Genomic DNA, 18,164 nt, shown 5'->3' on the forward strand with positions numbered 1-18,164 from the left:
CTATTCCAACAAACTGTGTGGATGCAGAGAGAGCTGTGTCTAAATACAGACAGGCATTTACACCGCAGAGACAGGGAGTGAAGAGAAACAGCGTTTCAGAATAGCTTTTCAGTTAGTGTTGCACACGATGACGTTTTAAACCAGAAAAGTTTTTTTTTTTTTTTTTTTTTTTTTAATAACAGAAATGCAACAATCGTAGAGCGATCCTCTGGATCTCAGTTTCATTTTCTTTTAGCGTTTCTGCTTTGTTAGACACAGGCTTTTGTTCAGGGCTTTACATGTTTATATTTTGCAGTTTTTAACAAAACGTGAAATTTAAGATTTAAATAGCTGAAACCGTGAAATTTAAGATCTTTAAAATGTTATGACTGTAAAATTGATGAAAATGTACCGTGAATTACGTAGGGCCCAAGTTATACGTCTTTATAATTTACTGAACTACTGTGTCAGTGCTGACATATCCAGTCCTGCGAGGATCCCAGCTCCCCTGTATTATATTATGAGTTACTGTGTCAGTGCTGACATATCCAGTCCTGTGAGGATCCCAGCCCCCCTGTATTATATTATGAGTTACTGTGTCAGTGCTGACATATCCAGTCCTGTGAGGATCCCAGCTCCCCTGTATTATATTATGAGTTACTGTGTCAGTGCTGACATATCCAGTCCTGTGAGGATCCCAGCTCCCCTGTATTATATTATGAGTTACTGTGTCAGTGCTGACATATCCAGTCCTGCGAGTATCCCAGCCCCCCTGTATTATATTATGAGTTACTGTGTCAGTGCTGACATATCCAGTCCTGCGAGGATCCCAGCTCCCCTGTATTATATTATGAGTTACTGTCAGTGCTGACATATCCAGTCCTGCGAGTATCCCAGCCCCCCTGTATTATATTATGAGTTACTGTGTCAGTGCTGACATATCCAGTCCTGCGAGGATCCCAGCTCCCATGTATTATATTATGAGTTACTGTGTCAGTGCTGACATATCCAGTCCTGTGAGGATCCCAGCTCCCCTGTATTATATTATGAGTTACTGTGTCAGTGCTGACATATCCAGTCCTGCGAGGATCCCAGCTCCCCTGTATTATATTATGAGTTACTGTGTCAGTGCTGACATATCCAGTCCTGTGAGGATCCCAGCTCCCCTGTATTATATTATGAGTTACTGTGTCAGTGCTGACATATCCAGTCCTGTGAGGATCCCAGCTCCCCTGTATTATATTATGCCCTGTGAAGGGGCTCTAGGGGAGGCAGTCATATGTACTGTATGCACGTCACAATTCACAGATTCTTTTATATATTCAGAGAACTGCTCAATCCATTGTCGTAAAACTTGACACAGTCAATCCTCTTTATACCGTCAGGTAAGGGCCATAGGCAGAAACAGGCAATAAATGAGGGTGGCATTGTAGTATGGGTCAGCAAAAAAATTCAATTGGGCAGCAGTGTGGAGTAGTGGTTAGGGCTCTGGACTTTTGACCGGAGGGTTGTGGGTTCAATCCCTAGTGGGGGACACTGCTGCTGTACCTTTGAGCAAGGTACTTTACCTAGATTGCTCCAGTAAAAACCCAACTGTATAAATGGGTAATTGTATGTAAAAATAATGTGATATCTTGTAACAATTGTAAGTTGTCAGCTTAGAAATAAAAAAATAATAATTATAATAATAATGTTGGTGTATAGAGATGGCTGCACGGGATATAAATGGATGTGTACTGCACAAGTTATTTAAAATGTAGCATTGTATTTCACGTGCATTTAAAGTATTTAATATGTGAGCACGAGGTTGCACATAATTAGTTCACATGCTGGGATTCAAGTGAATAATTAATTAGTAATTGAATCCTGGCACAACAGTATATATAGATGCACGTTTTACTCACTCGGGGTTGTGTGTTCGGTGAGTGGAGAACGGGTGTGGAGAATAGCTGGCAGTATGCGAGGGTGGCATTATAAAGGGGGGCGGTATAACGCGGGACAGCTGTATTAAGATTATTAAGTAAAGGTGATTGAAGATATCAGATTCTGAGGGTATAATGGGAGTGTGTTTCTGTTCAGATTCCTGACACCATGTCTCACTGACATCTTTGTAACTTGGTAATTCATATTCTATACTGTTATGTACAGACTGTTGGTATATGTCATGGACATTACTTGTTCAGCGTACTGAAAGTCTAGATTATTTATATTACAGCCGTGGGTAGTTTTGTAATGAAGAGACAAGAGCTGGTAATACATTAGTAGTGGGTTCAACTTGTGTATCAAACATTACTGACCTGCGACTATCACTTCAGTCTGTCCTTCTTCATACCGACTTCCATCACCAGCTACGCAGGTATAGACGCCTCTATCAGAGGGCCGGACGTTTCTCAGTTTCAGAGAGATATCACCTGTCTGCAGTGCAGAAGGAGAGAGAGCAGTGCGGTCCTGGTAAGCTCTGTCCTGCACTCCTAGAATATTCTTTTGGAAATGATATAAATGGACTGGTTTTTCTAATATATCCCTGAACCACCTCACTTCCATGTCCACAGCACTGAGTCTGGGTGAAATGTGACATGGCAGGATGACATCATCACCAGGCTTAGCAATGACAGGCTGATCAGAGCCAACGACACGCCATCCACCTGAGAAAGAAAAGACGAGGTAAAACATTTGCAAACAAATAGGCCATTTCTCAAAACCGTAGAAATATTAGAATATTAGAAATAGTTGAGAGCTATTAGCTAAGTTCTCTGAGCCCATATATCGATGCAGGCTATATACAGGGCCCTGGAAATAAGAGGGAGCATCTCAATGGATCAGTTTCATTTCTACAGACCCTCTCACCTTGTGTAGAAACAGCTGGTAGCAAACTCAAGACAATGAGACAGGTCCTCCCCAGGAATCTCATCTTCATTTCCCTGGAAAACAACAATGATAAAGATCTCTTAGTTAAAGCTGTGTGACACTAACCGATTATAATATCAGGGATCACATTCATCAGGATGGTTCTTATTTGAATGTTCAGCTGCCTTCAAAACTGTTTTGGTTAAGCCTTTACTCAAAAAATCCAACTTGGAATGTAATTTTAGACCCTTTTCTAACCTGCCATTCTTAGCTAAAGTTCTTTGGAGAAGGTAGTAGTCGATCCACTCAACAGATTTCTGGATTGTAGCAATGTTCTTGAGAAGGTAGTAGCAGATCCACTGTATTAGCAGAGGTAATACCATCTCTAGCTCCTCTGTCCCCAGAACCTCTCGATGGTATTACTCCCTGGTAATACACACTGAAGCAGCCAGCATTCTATTACACACTGAACCAGCCAGTGTTCTATTACACACTGAATCAGCCAGTGTTCTATTACACACTGAACCAGCCAGTGTTCTATTACACACTGAACCAGCCAGTGTTCTATTACACACTGAACCAGCCAGTGTTCTATTACACACTGAATCAGCCAGTGTTCTATTACACACTGAATCAGCCAGTGTTCTATTACACACTGAACCAGCCAGTGTTCTATTACACACTGAACCAGCCAGTATTCTATTACACACTGAACCAGCCAGTGTTCTATTACACACTGAACCAGCCAGTATTCTATTACACACTGAACCAGCCAGTATTCTATTACACACTGAACCAGCCAGTGTTCTATTACACACTGAACCAGCCAGCGTTCTATTACACACTGAACCAGCCAGCGTTCTATTACACACTGAACCAGCCAGTATTCTATTACACACTGAACCAGCCAGTATTCTATTACACACTGAAGCAGCCAGTATTCTATTACACACTGAAGCAGCCAGTATTCTATTACACACTGAAGCAGCCAGTATTCTATTACACACTGAAGCAGCCAGTATTCTATTACACACTGACCCAGCCAGTATTCTATTACACCCTGAACCAGCCAGTATTCTATTACACCCTGACCCAGCCAGTATTCTATTACACACTGAACCAGCCAGTATTCTATTACACACTGAACCAGCCAGTATTGTATTTATATATGCTTCCACTGGTGAGATCACTGGTAAACACAGTGTGACTCTTCACATCTTCACTGTTATGCTGAGGACACACTGCTGTATGTGTCTATGAAACCTGGTGACCGCTGCTATTTCAACCTTACTGGAGTGTGTTGCTGAACTAAGAAGTTGGATGTCTCAAACTGTCTTGCTACTGAGCTCCAGTTATGTCCAATACATTATCCTCCATCAAGTAAGGAGACTTAGGGTTTGTATTGGGGAATACTACCCCGGGAAAAAATCATGGAAAAATGGCTTATTGGCAATGTATTTGTTTGCATGGAGAATTAGGCTGGAATATCACTCTCAGTGTTGATTGAACTGATAGAATTATGTGGTACCGGCCCCACAGCCATGAATCTAATGAAGTGTTAATGACAGAGGTGGAGGTTCTTAACTGGCAGATAATGGCCTGTGGGGAGGTTCAGGGGGTTCACAGTCAACTCACCCCAAAACGAGGTTGGCTTAAGCACTGTCGAACGCAAGTGAAATCAGATGCTTCACGGTCCTATCGCCCAAACTGTGCGAGATGACATCTCTTATACAATAAGAGACACCCTTCACACTATGTGTTATTATAATAATAATAATAATAATAATAATAATATTAATAATAATAATAATAATTTTGTATAAAGCCATACACGTTGATGTGCGTCCTCATATCTCGATTGCAGTTTGCTTAGATAGTATTTTAAATATAGGAGCGGTATCCATCATGATTCAAATCATTATACAACAGGTGAATTGTAGGCTACTACACATGACTACTACTGCTGATAATAACAATAACAGTAATAATAATATATGTTGTGTTTTATATAAAATAAAGCCATTGGCTTTTGAATGTCAAAATACTGTAAAACACATCTGATGCAAATATGGGACAGTTCAGGGTTTTCAACTCACACCCCAGTTACAGTGAGTGCCATCTTCAGTGAACTGTATAGGGTGTTCATAATTCACTGAGTAGAGACTGTGAGTCCTGAGGGACTGTAGGCATCTTCAGTGAACTGTACAGGGTGTTCTTAATTCACTCAGTAGAGACTGTGAGTCCTGAGGGACTGTAGGCATCTTCAGTGAACTGTACAGGGTGGAACACACAGTGTTTACCATGCAGTTTGCAAGTGCACTTGTTTCGTTTATATGGTCTGTGAACCAGATGTTTACAATATCCTGCAAGGTAGCTCCAGTTTTTAACAGCATGTTTTAGATTCTTACATATTGCTGTGGAAGGAAGCAGGGGAACATGCGGAGCTCTTTGCTAATTTAATGAATACATATGTTGAATGCCTGCACTAGTAGAGAGTGCAGTATTCAGGTAGATAATTCTGCTCTGTTCTCCTACTGTAGGCATTGAACAAAGTAATTTGAGAAAAAACTGAATCTATTTGACTATTTTTGTGAGTTTTGTCCAGTTTGGCTTGGATTTTGGTGTCTGACCAAATGTTTATCAGAGCTTTAGTTTCTTGCACTGTTCATGTAATTTATGGTTACCAGATTCGCAGAGTGAAAATCTGAGTTTTTTTTCTCTTCAATTCACTGATGTCATACCAATTCTGAAGCCGTTAAAATAACAGTATATAATAACAGAATAATAGTTTACAAATTAAAAATTGGGCGTATTATTCACACAGTTTCCTTCAATGTTAACCTCCAAAGTGTGCAACAGACATGGCTTTTTACTGTTGAGATATCTGCTGATTCCTGTCCACTGTGATTCATACTGTTGAGAAAATAAGAAGGTAATAACACACAACACTACCTCACTGTATTTCTCAACACAAAACCCTTCCTGGGAGGCTTAAACACTCAGCTTCACTTACACTTATAAAACATCCAAACTGTGTACAAGCATTGACCAGACCAGAATGTAGGTTTGTACTGAAATATTTACACACGCATGTGCTGCTAGCCAATCAAGGGACAGATGCCTTCATATACTGACAGGGTGATACTCTTGAATCACCACACCCTTATCCACTGCGTGCACAAGCAAACAGAGGGACAGATGCCTTCATATACTGACACAGTGTGATACTCTTGAATCACCACACCCTTATCCACTGTGTGCACAAGCAAACAGAGGGACAGATGCCTTCATATACTGACACAGTGTGATACTCTTGAATCACCACACCCTTATCCACTGTGTGCACAAGCAAACAGAGGGATAGATGCCTTCATATACTGACACAGTCTGATACTCTTTAGCATGTGCTCCATCATGTCCAGTTTCATCGCAGTGAATCAGTGCTCCTCAGAGACAGTGGATGCAAACGCTTGGATGGAGACAGATAAACAGGGAGCCTCCACAAGCCCCAGATTCTGATCCTCTTGATTTGTGATAAAGAAGGACCTTTTTAGGGACCAGTGTGACAGACAGAGAGACAGAAAAACAGCCTCTATCTGCCGAGAGATTATGATACGATCAATAACTTGCTGTGCTAAAGAAGGTCTTCAGTGAGTTTCAACACAACAGGAAAGATGTTCTCTAAATATGCACAACTCTAAAGGTATAAATATTAGATTTCTCATATATTTAGGTAGAACTACATACACTTCCTAGTGTTTTATTTTAATACACTGAAAGACAACATTCTAAATAAGTTTCTTTATTTTTACTCAGAACTCATTATTTTTGTGTTGGGAATTTCTTTGGTTGTATTTCTGAAAGGAGAAACCGCCCCCTCATCAAATATGTAATCATGGAACTATATAAATACCCTCTTTCATCTTCACCCTCATCATTCAGTGTTTGTTTGGTCCCCTCCTCCCTCATCGTTCAGTGTTTGTTTGGTCCCCTCCTCCCTCATCGTTCAGTGTTTGTTTGGTCCCCTCCTCCCTCATCGTTCAGTGTTTGTTTGGTCCCCTCCTCCCTCATCGTTCAGTGTTTGTTTGGTCCCCTCCTCCCTCATCGTTCAGTGTTTGTTTGGTCCCCTCCTCCCTCATCGTTCAGTGTTTGTTTGGTCCCCTCCTCCCTCATCGTTCAGTGTTTGTTTGGTCCCCTCCTCCCTCATGGTTCAGTGTTTGTTTGGTCCCCTCCTCCCTCATGGTTCAGTGTTTGTTTGGTCTCCTCCTCCCTCATCGTTCAGTGTTTGTTTGGTCCCCTCCTCCCTCATCGTTCAGTGTTTGTTTGGTCCCCTCCTCCCTCATCGTTCAGTGTTTGTTTGGTCCCCTCCTCCCGCATCGTTCAGTGTTTGTTTGGTCCCCTCCTCCCGCATCGTTCAGTGTTTGTTTGGTCCCCTCCTCCCGCATCGTTCAGTGTTTGTTTGGTCCCCTCCTCCCGCATCGTTCAGTGTTTGTTTGGTCCCCTCCTCCCGCATCGTTCAGTGTTTGTTTGGTCCCCTCCTCCCGCATCGTTCAGTGTTTGTTTGGTCCCCTCCTCCCGCATCGTTCAGTGTTTGTTTGGTCCCCTCCTCCCGCATCGTTCAGTGTTTGTTTGGTCCCCTCCTCCCTCATCGTTCAGTGTTTGTTTGGTCCCCTCCTCCCTTGCCTCCTCCTTGCACTGTGTCTTGTCCAGGGGGAAGGTGGCCTCAGGTGCTGCTTGTCCTGCCCGCTGGCATTACTTTAATCTAACTGTAACAGGGCGAGGTGCCCTGTACATTGTTTTGTTTATTTATTTTTAAAACGGGGTCCCCCTCCGCCCCTGTGTTATTTTGTATTATTATTAGTATTGTGATTTAGTAATGTTATGTATTTTAAATGACGGCGAGCGCCGCGGGGTTTGTTATTGTTTTGTTTTGTTAGTGACGGCGTGGCCAAATGTTTTTGTTTAGTAGCGTGGATGGGAAGCCCCATTTAAAAACTTGTGCAGAAGGTGGCCATCTCCCGAATTAATTAGGTGATTAATTTGTTGCTAATTGGGAGATGGTCCTGTTATAAAAGCCTGCAGCTCTCGGCACTCGGGGTGGGTGTACGAGAGGAGCACAGAGAGCGAGGAGAGAGAGAAAGAGAAAAACGAAACTTAAAAATAATATAGGAACAGTGAAGGCAATCTGCCCAGCCTGACCTGTGTTTTATTTATTTTGTGTTAGAGATTTGTTTTTGTTTACCCTTTTATTTTGCTCTGTGAGCACAGTTTCTTTTTGTTAAAAATATTTTATTTATTTTTTGTATTTAAATAAAAACGGCAAATGCCACCTTAAACTGCAGTACTTCCCTGGTGTCAGTTTACCTTCCTGCTTCTGCCTGACGTCACCACCCAGTCACCCTGTCACACTAACTCATATTTATTGAATTATAGTTTTGCCAGCACAGGGGCGGCTAACGAGCTCCAATGGGCAAGACCATGGGCCAATTTCAAATAACAGCGTAATCATTTACAGGCAGGTCTGTCTGTCAATTCAATAAATCATTCATTTCATTCCATTGGTGGGTGTCTCCTTTCTGAAATATATTACACATGAAACTGACTGACATAACGCAAATAATACCAAAAAAATATGAATAGATGTACCTATTCAACGATTGAGCTGCTCTAAGAAGGGAATAATCCTGCACACTTTCAGCAATGCTGCACTTTGTACTGTACATTGAACCAGCACTGCTAAACATACCCCACTTTATAGTGTAAAAGAGCTATAAAGACTGAAACAAATATACAGGCAGTCCTAAAAGATGCACTCTGATTGCTTAGTCACTTTCCATGTTAAACTGTGACAATATCAAGCACAAAGTCACACTTTTGAACTGCATCTTAAACACGGACTGCCTCATATGGGTTTATATAGAAATCATAGCAGCTTTGCAGGTGAAAAACATCATGAGAATAAAAAGGATCTCATTTACATTTCATCACAATCACTTCAGTGTCACCAGTGTAGCAGCAGCCTGTCTGTGTATCACAGTTAAAACTAGTGATCTGATTATCAGCAGCCTGTCTGTGTATCACAGTTAGAACTAGTGATCTGATTATCAGCAGCCTGTCTGTGTATCACAGTTAGAACTAGTGATCTGATTATCAGCAGCCTATCTGTGTATCACAGTTGGAACTAGTGATCTGATTATCAGCAGCCTGCCTGTGTATCACAGTTAGAACTAGTGATCTGATTATCAGCAGCCTGCCTGTGTATCACAGTTAGAACTAGTGATCTGATTATCAGCAGCCTGCCTGTGTATCACAGTTAGAACTAGTGATCTGATTATTATTTCTTGTTGTTATTGGTTACCAGGTAGGTTTGCAGTACCTGCAGTATGAGTCACAATGATACAAATACAAGAACAAACCAATTCAGAGAGAGAAGCTGGTTGAAATGGCTCTCAGTGTGTGGAGCAGTGCATGGGTTAGGGTTAGGGTTATAGAGAGAAGCTGGTTGAAATGGCTCTCAGTGTGTGTTGCAGTGCATGGGTTAGTGTTAGGGTTATAGAGAGAAGCTGGTTGAAATGGCTCTCAGTGTGTGGAGCAGTGCATGGGTTAGGGTTAGGGTTATAGAGAGAAGCTGGTTGAAATGGCTCTCAGTGTGTGGAGCAGTGCATGGGTTAGGGTTAGGGATATAGAGAGAAGCTGGTTGAAATGGCTCTCAGTGTGTGGAGCAGTGCATGGGTTAGGGTTAGGGTTATTGAGAGAAGCTGGTTGAAATGGCTCTCAGTGTGTGTTGCAGTGCATGGGTTAGGGTTAGGGTTATAGAGAGAAGCTGGTTGAAATGGCTCTCAGTGTGTGAAGCAGTGCATGGGTTAGGGTTAGGGTTATAGAGAGAAGCTGGTTGAAATGGCTCTCAGTGTGTGTTGCAGTGCATGGGTTAGGGTTAGGGATATTGAGAGAAGCTGGTTGAAATGGCTCTCAGTGTGTGTTGCAGTGTATGGACAATGGCAGGACACAGTATTGATTCATTGCAATTGTAAGCAGAGAGCCTGTGGAGGCTGGCCTAAGGCCTGTCGGATGTAAGTGAATCAGAGGCAAGTCCAGTCGACCCACTGCTGAATAATAATCCAAATCAGAACCAGAATTTCACTAACCTTTACTATGCTGTGGATCCCACAAGGACAGCAAGACAATTAAAAGAGAAACTGTACACAACACATTTCAAACTCTCTGCTGCATATTATTAAAACAACAACGATAATAATAATAATAATAATAATAATAATAATCTGTCATCTGTAGGTAAGCCAGTGTAAATTTCACATCTTCCACAACATGGATTTAGCCTCATAGCATGAAAGCCACTGAATAAATGAAAGCTGTACGACTTTTGAATTTCAAAATTAATTCCTGTCTGACTTTTTACAAAACTGGATTTCTGACTGTATGCTTGGATAATGCTTTTAAAATTGGATTGCAGTTTCCATTGTAGTATCACCACATATGAACTGAGTAACGTAGGATTACTACAGCCTACTGCAGTGTGGAGTAGTGGTTAGGGTGGTTAGGGCTCTGGACTCTTGACCGGAGGGTCGTGGGTTCAATCCCCAGTGGGGAACACTGCTGTTGTACCCTTGAGCAAGGTACTTTACCTAGATTGCTCCAGTAAAAAAAAAACCCAACTGTATAAATGGGTAATTGTATGTAAAAATAATGTGATATCTGTATAATGTGAAATAATATATAATGTGATATCTTGTAACAATTGTAAGTCGCCCTGGATAAGGGTGTCTGCTAAGAAATAAATAATAATAATAATAATAATAATTCAGACATTATCAAGGTTATGAAGTTTGCTGTGTATCACTCCACACCTCTGAAGAGTAGCCAGTGTGACTGACATACAGAGCAGCCAATAGAAATCAGGGGCGTGCCCAAAACAAATGCTGAAACCTGAAACATCACTGAAAATGGGGGTTTAGTATTTCCCAAACCGCAGCCAGAAAGTGTAACATTTTCTCATTTAGATTTTGATTTACATGTTTACATTAACATCATTGTATTTAGGCTGCAAGGAGTGGAGAGGAGGGGCGGAGACATCAGTGATTCTGTCTTTGTTACGTAGAGAGAGGCAAGCAGCTTGACAGAGTGCTCAGAGTTATTCAGCTCTACTGGTTTAAAGTGCTGATTGTAACTATTATTATTATTATTATTATTATTATTATTATTATTATTATTTATTTCTTAGCAGACGCCCTTATCCAGGGCGACTTACAATCGCAAGCAAATACATTTCAAGTGTTACAATACAAGTAATACAATAAGAGCAAGAAATACAATAACTTTTGTTCAAGCAAAGTACAAGTGTGACAAACCACAATTCAATAATACAGCAGATAATAGCGATAGTTACATCAGGATATGATTAAATAGTGGTAGTTACATCAGGATATGATTAAATACAAAATACTACAGGTTAAACACTTGGCAGATTACAGTATTCTGAAGTACAGGATTAAATGCAGTAAAATAGGGGGCAGATAAGAGCAAAATAAAGCACATTTAAATGAAGGGTGATAGTGTCCCAGGATACAAACAGAGGAGTTCTACAGGTGCTGTTTGAAGAGGTGAGTCTTAAGGAGGTGCCGGAATGTGGTCAGGGACTGGGCAGTCCTGACATCTGTGAACAAGCTTGAGTCTTAACCTCAGAAGCTCGATAGCGTTCACAAACAGACTCCACTCCAGATCAATGATAATCTATGGGGTTTGACTAGATAGTGTTCACAAACAGGCTCCTCTCCTCAATGATAATCTATGGGGTTTGACTCGATAGCGTTCACAAACAGGCCCCTCTCCTCAATGATAATCTATGGGGTTTGACTCGATAGCGTTCACAAACAGGCTCCTCTCCTCAATGATAATCTATGGGGTTTGACTCGATAGCGTTCACAAACAGGCTCCTCTCCTCAATGATAATCTATGGGGTTTGACTCGATACCATTCACAAAACAGACTTCATCCAAACCACGTACCACTGACCAATCACTTCTCATCTCAATCACAGACTGTGTCTTCATTGCATTGCTCAGGCAAACAGAGGTGAATGTAAGTTTGGTTACTTCATTAAAACATCTATTGATTCACAAACCAAGTCTGTAAGTGCTCTGGCTTTTCTGTTCCGTACCACATCATGGATCGTTATCGCTGTAATCCCTGTTTGACAATGTGGGCAATAATCCTTCCACTATCAGTGTACTAGAGAGGCCATTTTGAAAAGAGCTTTGAAACACACTTTAAAGTTATAAGTGTAAAAAGTTGTCAGTATGTTAACAATGAAAAGAATAATTACAGGTACGTATTTAAACAGCTGTAGCAGCACGCGGGGACGGGTAACGCTAGATTATTCAGAACCACACTACTTACTGTTGAAGAGAGCTGTTCTATTAACTATTGTAAATTTAAACACACAGATTTAGAGTCTGCTTACCTGCTATCACTTTCACCTGCACTCTGTCCTTGTGCTTCAGTTCAGCTCTTTAAGAATAAATAGAAGCAGCTTTTTAAACTGCATCAGTACAGCTGAGTTTAGATATGAGAAGTGTATTCTAAAGATTTACACACTCTGAAAAGAACTTCCCATCTGTTTGATCAGCTTTCTAGTCTGAAGTAGCCTGTCTAAAGCTAACGTACAGGTCAAAGTGCAATTCCTGGTTTTATTGTACCGTTACCTGAGAAACAGCCCTTGAGGAACACGCCCACACACAGTCTGCCAGTGAAAGAATGTGTACCTGGTTCAGACACACCTCTTAAATCAAACCAACACATGATCCTTTTCACAGAACTGGAGCTCATGAGTGAGTTAAAGATATGTGTAAATGTGTAACACAGACACAAATACTAAATAGTGATAACCTGGCATATGCATTCCCATTGAGATTACAGGAGAGTGGAAAAGAGAAGGACAGTGGAGGGGAGAGAGAGAGAGGGAAGGCAACAGAGGGTGGAAGAGTGTGGAAGGGAGATGGGTTTGAGGGAGAGGAGAACACTGAATGAAACAGGGAGGGGAGAAGAGAGAAGGAGAGGTTAGGGTTAGAAGAGAGAAGGAGAGGTTAGGGTTAGAAGAGAGAAGGAGAGGTTAGGGTTAGAAGAGAGAAGGAGAGGTTAGGGTTTGAAGAGAGAAGGAGAGGTTAGGGTTTGAACAGAGAAGGAGAGGGAAAGGCAGATCCGGATTCCTAAACTCTTACAATGTTGTTCTAAAGAATGCTCATGCCAAAGTGTAACAGAGAGGTGCAGGAAAATGAATTGAAGGTGTTAAAAGCTATGTGTTAATATTACTGCACATGTGGTCTCTGTTCTCAAAATAAGCTTGAGACAGCAGTGCCTAGTAACCAACTCCCTGAAAAGAAATGAATGAGAGCTAGAGGAGGCTATGAAACAATTGCACCATATCTCAGGGAAATAGACGTTAATCACAGATACTATCAACAGTGTCCTGAGGAGATAGGATGGAGGATCGTAAAATAGGCTGTAAAATAAGCTGTAAATAAGTTGTAAAGTAAACTGAAGGAGTTTAGATCACAAGGTCACGTGGTGAGAGGGTGTGTAAGAAGTGAGTGAGGAATAGGTTAGTGAGCAGCCGTAGAAGAAGACCATCTGTTCCAGTGCCTCTGTGTGTCTTTATGCCTCTGTGTGTCTCTATGCCTCTCTGTGTGTCTGCGTTAGGTTGCTATCGTGTTAACAGATATGTTTCATTATTGTTAATGGTATGTGTGACTTTCAAAGATAAGTAAAAACAACAAAAGAAATCACCAGGCCTACATATTAACAGTAACACAACCTCAAAGCCCTGCACAGCGGTGATTCTAGAGGATAGCACATCGAGGGGCACCACTTCATTATGGAGGGGCATGCCTTTTTTTGTGTCTACAGTGTTTTCCACATACAATAAAATGCCCCACAAAAACAAATATGTAGATTAAAAAGAATAACCTGAAGCAAAACACCATGAAATGATGTGAAAAACACACAATGTGAACCTTCCTGCAATTGAGTGAACCCCCTACTGCAGTATAAACCTGGACACATATAGCACTGCTATTAAATGAATAGCAATAAAGAACAAAGTGCAATACATATATACACAAATATATATTCTGGCAGAGTAGGGGGAGGAAGAGGAAAAAATGTAGTCCTGGAGGAACCAGCAGGACTACATTACCCAGAAGGCAACAGGACTGCAGAGGAAATGGGAAGCACCTGAGACCAATTAAGCCCTGTATAAGAGCAGGAGAAGCCCTGCAGTCAGGGCTGATGGAGTAGCAGCCGTACGCAGACTGGCTGAAGAACAAGCCAGCTGCTGAAGATCCTTGAAGAAGGTACTGTGTGTGAACTGTGTGTTTAAAAAGGGGCTTGTTTTGGCTGGTAAACGGCTTAGCCGTCCAGCCATAGTTAGATGCCGGAGGAAGTTTTAGTTAGTGCTCTGAAAAGGAGTTTGGTTTTTGTTTTGTTTATTTTCTTTTATTGTAAATAATAAAAGTGCTAAAGTACCTTTCTGTGTCTGGCTCTGTGTGTTAAAAGTGTGAAAAGTAAACCTCAGCAGGTAGGCTACATTTACAATATGTGTGTGTGTGTATATATATATATATAATATAATGTTTGAGTAAATTGACAAGTTGCGGCTTGATTTCTTTGGGATTAAATATTAAAATGAGATAACACACTCTGGAAATATAGTGTAGATAAATTTGTCTGAAAAAGCTAAGTTGAAGAAATGTTATCTGGACATGGAAGTGTATAGTATTCCTCTCAAACGTGATCCAAACATGGCAAAACATGATGACTTACAGGGTGTTTAAACAATATTGTCACATTTATGTCTAATTCAATTGATTATTCTAATCCAGAAAGCTTAATATATATATATATATATATATATATATATATTTTTTAAATGTGCTATGTTCATATCGGTGTCTGCCACACTGTTACGAACATGAGTTATTATTTCAGCTCTTTAGGAAGGAATAATACTCAACGTTTTCTTTTTTTGGGAGCCAACTTATATTAAACGTATTTTTTTGGGGGAGGCAGGGTTTTGTTAATCACTAATAAAGGTTTTTAATCTTGTGTCCTGAAATCTGTTCACTCATTTATACATTTGCAACAACTAGGAAGTCGGTTACAGTAAATCAAAACAGCCATTCATTATTCATTATCTGGGACCCATGCCCTTTGACTTCTGACTGGTATCTGTCCTTCATGTTGTGATTGTGGTTTGGAACTATCACTTACTTGCTGAAGTGTATTATTATTTAGTGGATTACATCTTCCATCTCTCTGGATTAATAAAGAAGGGACAGATTGATCAGCGTGTGTTTCAGTATATCTTGTAAAAAAGCCGTGTGGACGGAAGCTTATGCCTTTCCATGTAACCATGGTAGTAATAATAATAATCCACTTGTAGGCAAAACTTATCTTCTGCCTTCATCTATCCTATTAGTTTCTGTTATGCAGAGTTGTTGTTTAAATTACACAGTTTATATTATTGTTTGATAAGCACTGCAAGTCTGTGATGGAGAAACGAAGGGTAGGGCAGGGTAAGAGGCCTATGTGGGGTAAAAGGCCTTTTTGTCATGGTGCTAACAGGAAATGATGTAATTGCCATAATCAGTTTGAAGTGATTGCCGCCCTCTAAACGAACCTGCTACCAGTTTTTGCAGCTCAACAGACAACCACATGCGAGAATTTCTTAAACTCTTTACTTTTATGACTAATTCTTTATAATTTTTTTTTTTCAATTTGGTTGCATGGTGAGAACACTGTGAGGTCTGCAGGTTTAAGGAGGTATATTCAAATTGAACTATTGGCTTCATGATAATGTTGTGTTTGTGTAGGTGCTAATTATGCACAGGCCTTAAAACAATGAAAACAAAATGCCTGCCTTTTGGATGAGAGGCCTCCCCCCACTGTTTGGGGTTAGAAGCCTATGGGAGGCGTCTTACACCATGATGAAGTAAATTGCAAGCTAGGAGGGGTTTAAGAAAATATGACACTTTGTATCGTATTACTAGGAGAAGTTTATTGAGCCCTCCCCAAATTCTACAGTGACTCTCTAGCTGGGCCCTAATGGAAGTGTGTCGAGGACGGCTATAGCACAGTCTTAGCTTGTGTTGTAGTTCGAATGAAAAACGTGTGTACAATGAAAAATGACAAAGTTAAAGTGACAGAATTGTAATAAATGTTGAAACTATGATCCAGTTCAATATCTACAAAGACTAAACAAGAAACTATTATCGAAGTCCCCGAAAAAGAAAATATTATACAAAACGGTTTGAAATCAATGTTTAATTGTTAATCTAACAATGTTAGTTACTGTGGAACTACTTCTCTCAGTGGAAGGGGAGACACATAACAAATATTAAAATAAAGTTTAAAGTCTTCATTTACCAACAACAACACACTCGCAGACCAATTTAATAATAGCAATAACATACTCCAGGGTCTGTGTGTTCTCATGAGATATATCACCACTTCCTGGGCGGTTGAAGGACTCCACTTCATCTAGTGCCTCACAACGCACCCAAGGCGTGGCGATATTACCTCATGATAACACACACTCACCCTGTTGTGTATTACTGCTTAATTAATGTAGTTATTAGGGTTAGATGTCACATTCCTTTGTTGTCACTGTATTGATTTAGATATTCAGGTTGGATACCTCGGGATCCTTATTGAGAAGCCAGCGGAACTCCAGCGTTTCTCCGACCCAGCGAAGGAAGCGTTTGTCCCGGATAACCCCTCCCGTGATGAGCGGCGCTGCCATGACAACCTATGAAATCACCCGCACGGCTCGGTATACTTTAAAAATAATAATAATAATAATAATAATTTCTTTATATAGCACCTTTCATAGTGGACCACCATCACAAAGCAGTTTAAGAGGTAGTCTGTGAACTGTCACTTCCAATAGGACGTTGATTTAACATCTCATCCACAGGATGGAGCACAAGCAGGTTCAGTGACTTGCTCGTGGTCACACAGCAAGTCAGGCAGCGGCAGTGGTGGGATGTGAACCCGTGACCTTCTGGTTACAAGCCCGGGACTTTAACCACTGAACCACACTGCCTCCTCCTCAGTCTTTTTTTCTGTAATACAGTATAACGTGTTATTGTTTACACAAAACCAATAAGATTATCAGCTCAGCTGCTAGTGTGTACTAAACAAAACATCAAATATCTGTGAATAGATAGAGACAAGCCGTGGCACCAGCAAGAGGTTCAAATGAAAGCGTCAATTAAAGTTTAAATAAATACATAAATAAATAAATTACGACATGAAACAAAAATACATGTGGGTATATTATAATCAAAAGTCCATATATCTATAATTCTGAGTATTTATCCAAATAATCTCACAGCAAATTATTTCCAAATGAATCATTTGCTTCCCCCGAGTGCTAAGTAATGTGGCGTTACAGGTTCTTAACACATTGTAGCGTTTCACGCAGTAGAAAGAAGAGAAGGAGACAACACGCTTCTTTCAGGTTCAAAGTATTATTTAAGCCGTTATCTCTCAGCAGCCCCCTTTTATAATTTAGCTCCGCGCCTTTATGCTAATCGAGTGCCGGAGAGAACAGCTATCCCATTGGTCCCCAGCCGCACACCAGGACCAATGGGCACACACAACTAACAGCCAATGACAGGGAGCAGGGCGCACCCTGCGTGCGGGACAGCTCGCACAGCCACAGAGACAGAGCGAACCCGCAGCTACAGGGAATACAGACGAGGGGAGGAACACAATACAGCGGTAATAACAGCACCCAGACAGGGGAGACAAGAGCGAATACACAACACGAAACACAAACACACGGACCGCTACAACACTACTGGATTTTACAAATCACCTGTGCGAGTCTGCACCTCAAACACTTTGAAATATAATTTTACATTAATACGGCAGTTAGTATATAAATCCATTTCTAAAACGGGTCGCATTTTGTAATTTAAATACCTATGAGCTACCAAAACGTATTTTTGTTTCATGTCGTTATTAATGTATTTATTTATTTATTTATTTCGGTTAAACTGTAATCCAGCCTTACATTTCAATTGAAGTTACCACAGCGTGTCTATGTATGAATTACTGACGAGTAATATTGAGATTTGATTACACTAGCAGATCAACTGATAATGTATGGATGTTATTTTGAGAAAACAATAAAATATTAATATTAAAAAAGAAACACTGCAACATTTTATAAACAAATACATGATACACCAAACTGCAGCACATTCGTTTAGTCTTAATATCATAACAAATATACTTATTATAAATACGCACCTTCTTTT

The 18,164-nt window shown here is 40.6% G+C and overlaps 1 protein-coding gene across 1 annotated transcript in view; it reads right to left on the reverse strand.

Annotated features, from left to right (window-relative positions):
- LOC117404705 (butyrophilin subfamily 1 member A1-like) overlaps positions 1-16,641 on the reverse strand; it is a 163,527-nt gene extending 146,886 nt beyond the window's left edge. The window contains exons 1-3 of the mRNA XM_059014624.1: positions 16,535-16,641; positions 2,827-2,900; positions 2,277-2,624 (exon numbers count right to left, since the gene is read on the reverse strand). Of these exons, the coding sequence (XP_058870607.1) occupies positions 2,277-2,624; positions 2,827-2,896 (418 nt within the window). The 5' untranslated portion in view covers positions 2,897-2,900; positions 16,535-16,641. The remainder of the gene's footprint in view (positions 1-2,276; positions 2,625-2,826; positions 2,901-16,534) is intronic.
- Positions 16,642-18,164: the final 1,523 nt, after the last annotated feature.

Source organism: Acipenser ruthenus, chromosome 48 (assembly GCF_902713425.1).
Source record: "Acipenser ruthenus chromosome 48, fAciRut3.2 maternal haplotype, whole genome shotgun sequence".
Classification (NCBI taxonomy): Eukaryota; Metazoa; Chordata; class Actinopteri; order Acipenseriformes; family Acipenseridae; genus Acipenser; species Acipenser ruthenus.